Below are 6016 nucleotides of genomic sequence, written 5' to 3'. Positions count from 1 at the left end.
CCACCTGCCTGTTGTTCTTACCAATATTTGACCATGAAAGGTGGGTGGGCATTCACTTGTTTTGTTTTGGATTCTTTTTTTTTTTTTTTTGTTTTTCGAGACAGGGTTTCTCTGTATAGCCCTGGCTGTCCTGGAACTCACTTTGTAGACCAGGCTGGCTTCGAACTCAGAAATCCGCCCTCCTCTGCCTCCCGAGTGCTGGGATTAAAGGCGTGCGCCACCACACCCGGCTTTGTTTTGGATTCTTGAGACAGGGTCTCATGTAGCCCAGGCCTCCAACTTGCTAAATAGCTAAGGATGGCCTTGAACTACTAACTCTCTGGCCTCCACCTCCAAGGTCCTGGGTTTATAGACTTGTGCTGACATTTCTGGCTCCACCCTGCTACCTGAAAGGCCCTTGGTTAGTGGTTTTCTGTTGTGCTGCCCTAAGAAATTTGTGAAACTGTTTCAGGTTGGAACTTAGTGTCTGGGGTAAAATGTCCATGCTTCTGGATCATGGGCATCCATATTTGACTCTAGAACTAACTGTTTCTCATTTCCCTTTGAGATGAGAGCTGTGTTTGGGGGTGGCTGCTCACGTGACGGTGAAGGAGGCACGGTTTCTTATCTGGGAAAGGAGTCAGGTTGGAGTGACGACACTTCCGAGTTTGGAAATCATCTGGATTTTTAGAATCAGGGCTACAACCCCCCCTATATTTCCTACCATCCAATCTACTGCAGTGGCTCCTGGGGTGCAGGTTCCATGTGCTCCACCGTGCCCAGCCATGCTCTGAGCATGCGAAGCGCGTGGGCCCAGGCTCGGTACCGGGAGAGGAAGGAGTGAGCGCAGGAGGTGGAGAGGCTGCTCTGGTCAGGGAAGGTCCGAAGGGAAAGTGGCTGGGAGCTAAGCTTGAAGGCAGAGCTAAGCCAAGCAAAAAGGGGTGAGGCCAGGATCCAAGGCAGGGGAAGCACAGGCCCAGGCCCTCCGAGGTAAGGCCATGCCTGGGCAGCTCTCCCTGCTGTGTGAGCAATGCTGTCATAAGCAACTCACGGAGGGGCAGCTGGAAAGATGACTCAGTGGGTTAAGCTTCTTGGCATCCAGCCAGACAACCTGGGTTTGATTCCTGAAACCTACCTTGTAGCTCACAACCATCTGTAAATCCAGTTCCAACGGACCCCATACCTTTTCTGGCAACTAGACACACATAGTATGGTGCACACATACATGCAAGCAAAACACTCATATACTAAATAAGATAAATAAGTCTAAAATACGAATAGCAATAATAATAATAATAATAATAATAATAATAATAATAATAGGGCCGGTGAGACGGCTCATCAGGTAAGGATGCCTCTCACAGCCTGACAGCCTGAGTTTAACCCCTGAGATACACACGGTAGTAAAGAAGCAACTCCTCCTTCAAGTTGTCCTTTGACCTCTATGTGCTCGCTGTGTTATATATGCATGCACCCCCTCCCACACAATACATTTTTTAAAAATGTGAATTAAAAATAAAAAAGAGGGCGGGAGAGACGGCCCACCAGTTCAGAACCCTCACTACCCTTCGGAGGGCTAGAGTTCTGTTCCCAGCACCCACCCTGGGTGGCTCGGAGCTCCCTGTAACTCCAGTTGCCGAAAATACCCACACACAGACAAACCACATGTATGACATTTTAAATGACAGAGTAAAGAGGGGGCTGGAAGGTAGCCCCGCGGTTAAGAGCACTTGCCTCTCTAACAGAGTGTCGGTCGAGTTTGGTTCTTAGCATCTAGAGTGGACAGCTCGTAATGCCTACATCTATCCAGCTACAAGGGATCTGATGGCATTTTCTAGCTTCCTCACACATATCCCTACACTCACACACAGACACACACACATACATACACACACAACTAAAAGAAAATTTTAAAAAGAAAAACTCACGGGCACATTCAAGTCTCTACTGTGACCCCTGTCTGTCTTTGTGCTTTGCCAACAGAAGGTAAAGCCTACCTGTTTCCCGCCCTGAGGTACCTGTTTTTCACATCATCCTGAGGGCCATCAAGGGCCCACAGAGCCATTTCCAGGAAAAAACGGCTCTATAAACCGTCTGAAGTACTTACTTGCTCCTAAGTGTTGACCTAGTAGTCCCTAAGCCCGGGACCTTTACCCCTGGCCAGGCCGGGTCCACAGATGTGTTTATTTGAGTCATTTCTTTGCAAAGAAGCACTCCAGGTGGGTCCTGTGATCACAGACATCCTGTGATCACAGGGCCCCCCAGAGCTGAGCTGTTCTGAATCAGTTTGAAAAGCCACTGATGGGGCTCATGAATAATAAGTAAGGAGGGCTACTGAATAAGTCATTGCTTATGGCTCAGACAATGGGTAATATGGCAGGGAAATGTATGGGGCCCTTTGCTGTGACAGAGCCTGGCTGCTCCCCGGGGAAGTGTTAAGTCTAAGAGAGAGAGACCAGGGCCTTTTCCTCAGGGAATGGAGATATATATATATTAGAAGGCTGGACAGATGGCATAGTGGTTATTAGTGTATACTGAGGACCTTAGTTGGGTTTGCCAGCACTTACTTTGATTGGGAGGCTCACAAACTGTCTGATTCTGATGCCCTCTTCTGGCCGTCAAGGGCACTGTACCCAGGTACATATACCCACACCTACACATAATCAAGTAACAAAAGCTAAGATAAAAAGTAAACCAGAAAATCTAGAGTAATTAAACCCGAAGCAAAGCTGATAATAGTGGCTCAGACTTATAATTCCAGAGTTCAGAAGCTGAGACAGGAGGATTAATGCAAGTTTGAGATCAGCCTAGGCTACACAGTGAGTTCAAGTCCTGTATGTACTCCTATGGAGACCCTGCCTCACAAAATAAAATGCTAAAATAAAAATACAAATAACTTTTTAAAAAAGAGGCAGGAATGGTGGCACATGCCTTTAATCTCAGCACTCAGGAGACAGAAGCAATCAGATCTCTGTGAGTTCAAGGCCAGTCTGGTTTATACAGCAAGTTCCGGGTCAGCAAGAGCTACACAGTGAGACCCTGTCTCAAATAAAAATAAAAGCTGGATGTGGAAAGCAAGCCCAGCATATGAGAGGTGGAAGCAGCAGAATCAGCAGCAGTCTGGGCTACACACACACACACACACACACACACATCCCTCTGAAACTACAACATCTCTGAAATTACAATTCACATACGCACACCTGAAACTACACCACACACACACACACAGACACTACTGAAACTACAGCTCACATACACACAACTGAAACTACAACCCACACCTCTGAAATTAAAACACACATACACACACAAACACCTCTGAAAGTACAACCTACACACACGCACACACACAACTCTGAAACTACAACTCACACACACATCCATACACCTGAAACTACAACTCATTGACACTTGAAACTATAATATACACACACATACACATTCATACACTCACATACATACACACACATCTGAAATAATAACACACACACATGTACACACACCTGAAACAATAATACACACACTCACACATATACAGACACACATACCTGAAACTACAACACAGAGACGCACAAACACATATACACACATACCTGAAATCACAACACACACATACACATACACACACACACACACACACACACACACACACCTGAAACAGAAAATGAAATAAAAATTGGAGTAAGAAAAATATAAGTGAAAGATGAAAAGGAGACGCTGAGAACTGTAATAAAGCCAGATGCGGGTTCTTAGAAAACAAATCGACCTCCCCTTGGCTGACTTGGAGATGACAGAAGCTCCGAGAGGAGAATCAGGAGCACTGAGTGCCGTGCCAGTGAACCGGGCGACCTAATGGAAAAGTCGCTGGAACAGCAGAATCTACCAAAGCAGATTCAGAAATATAAGCCTGGTGTGGTGGCACACGCCTGTGATCCCAGCACCTGGGAAGTGGAGGCAGGGGGATTGTAAGTTCAAGTCCAGCTTGGACTACATGAGACTCTGTGTCAAGAGGAACATGAACAGGGAGGAAAAAAAGAAGACATGGGGAGGAAGAAAAAAAAATGCCAAGGAAGCCTTGCCAGGTGAGGGAACTGGATTCATTCATTAGCTTCCACTGAAGGAAAGCCCAGGGGCTGAGAAAGGTCACAGGGTAAAGATGCTTGTGGCCAAGCCTGACGACCTGAGTTCGATCCCCAGAACAGACGTGGTTAAACTTGATATTTGATCCCCACAATTCTTCTGACTCAGGTATACATGGTCACACACCAGTGCCCATCACACACACACACACACACACACACACACACACACACACACACACCCTGCCCGTTGTGTGTAGCACAACCCATTGCTTCCTCCTAGCCATTGTGGGGAATTAAGATGTGCCCCCTTACAGAAGGATTATCCCAGCCGGACCTGTTGACTGTATACTCTCATAGAGGGGGGGAGAGCCAGGAGACCCTCCCCTGAGTATGCTGCTGGAGGGGCGGGGGAAGCAGCCTTACTTCCTGCCTGAACCCTCTGCTTCCTGGTGGGCCTGGCTTGAGAAGCCCCTTTTGCCACCAGCTCCTTTCCCTACGAGGGGCCCACCCCCTCCAGCTGCCATGCTTTCCCCACCCTGATGGAGTGTTCCCTGAAGTCTCTCCTCTCAGACATGTGTGTGCGTGGGTGCATTCGTGCGTGCGTGCGTGCGGCACAGCAATGGGCACACAGGAGGCGACACTTCCCAACTGCGTTGTGTGCAAACCCACAAGCATCCCATGTACGTTTTCCAGACACCTCTTAAAAGACGGGACTCCACAGCGGTCCCCATTCGTCTACCCTGGGCCCTGGTGCTCAACTTTATTCGATCTATCGCAAAACAAAACAAAACAAAACAAAAACAAAAAACAAACAAAAAAAAGCCCTCTACATTTTATTTATTTATTTATTTATTATGCATGGATACACGTGCAGCTGCACGCATGCATGTGGCACACACGTGAGGGCCAGAGGACGACTGTTCTCTCTGTCCACTATGTGGGTGGTCCCACAGGTCCACTCAGGTCATCACCTTACCCACCGAACCGTCTCCCCGGCCTGCGTTATTTTTAAAACTTTCTTGTTTCCTGTTGTTAGATTTACTTCAGTGATTATGACTGGAGGCCAGCCCAAACTACCAGGGTTAATTCTGACTCCTAGGTGACTGCAGTGGTTAGCTTCCTAAACGGTCCCGTCTGCCCAGGCTTAGCCTTGATGGAGTGTGCGGGTCAGCAGTGCCCCCAGCTGCTGATCCTGGGGGGGGCGGGGTCCTCCTTACCTATCTGCCCATTGTAGCAGCCCCCTAGGAGCACGTGGGAATCCTTGGGGTTGTACTCCAGGGTGACGAGAGGAGATGACGGCTTCAGGGTAATCTCAGGTCGGTTGGGGTTTTCTAGAATGAAGAGGGCCAGTCAGTCCAAGTTCATCAAGCCAAGGATGAGAGAAACAGCAGAGGAGTCCTTCCCCTCCCTCTGGCCTCTTTCTGCCTGATTCTTGGCTAGTGGTTTTATTGGGGGGGGGGCGGAGGAGATCGGGATTGGGGTACGTACTCACATACTGAATTACAGCTCGAGACCATTCACCAGGTTCTGTGTGAAATGAAATTTTGGACCTAAGGTGTACAGAGAGTGGTGAAGCCCTGCGTGGATGTGTACTTGTGTGCTGTTGACATAGGCGCAGCCATGACAAGGACCCCAGAGTCTCAGAGCCCTGGAGGAACGGCAAAGCTTCACCCCACCCCCACCCCCACCCCATCCCCACATCACCTGCCAAAGTTTTGGGGTGAGACTCAGAGGGAAATGGCAAAGCCTTCCTCAGTGGACTGAGAGGGAGCGTTGACTGTGTGTGCAGAGAATGTCTTCCAGCTTCCTGTGGTCTGAAGACCGCTCCCCGGCAGAGGTCACTCCTACCGAGATTAGCTAAACCCACCTCCGTGATCCAGGGGTAGATAATAATCTTCCCTGCTCATTTGTGTGTGTGTGTGTGTGTGTGTGTGTGTGTGTGTGTGTGTGTG

The 6016-nt window shown here is 48.6% G+C and overlaps 1 protein-coding gene across 1 annotated transcript in view; it reads right to left on the bottom strand.

The window, feature by feature from the left end:
* The window catches only part of Dnai2 (dynein axonemal intermediate chain 2), a 34093-nt gene that overhangs the window by 15524 nt on the left and 12553 nt on the right, over positions 1-6016 (bottom strand). The window contains exons 5-6 of the mRNA XM_021212747.2: positions 5282-5395; positions 579-607 (exon numbers count right to left, since the gene is read on the bottom strand). Of these exons, the coding sequence (XP_021068406.1) occupies positions 579-607; positions 5282-5395 (143 nt within the window). The remainder of the gene's footprint in view (positions 1-578; positions 608-5281; positions 5396-6016) is intronic.

The sequence above is a fragment of the Mus pahari genome, chromosome 14 (assembly GCF_900095145.1).
Source record: "Mus pahari chromosome 14, PAHARI_EIJ_v1.1, whole genome shotgun sequence".
Lineage (NCBI taxonomy): Eukaryota > Metazoa > Chordata > Mammalia > Rodentia > Muridae > Mus > Mus pahari.
The sequence above is the reverse complement of the archived record's forward strand: the minus strand, read 5'-3'. Positions and strand labels throughout refer to the sequence as shown.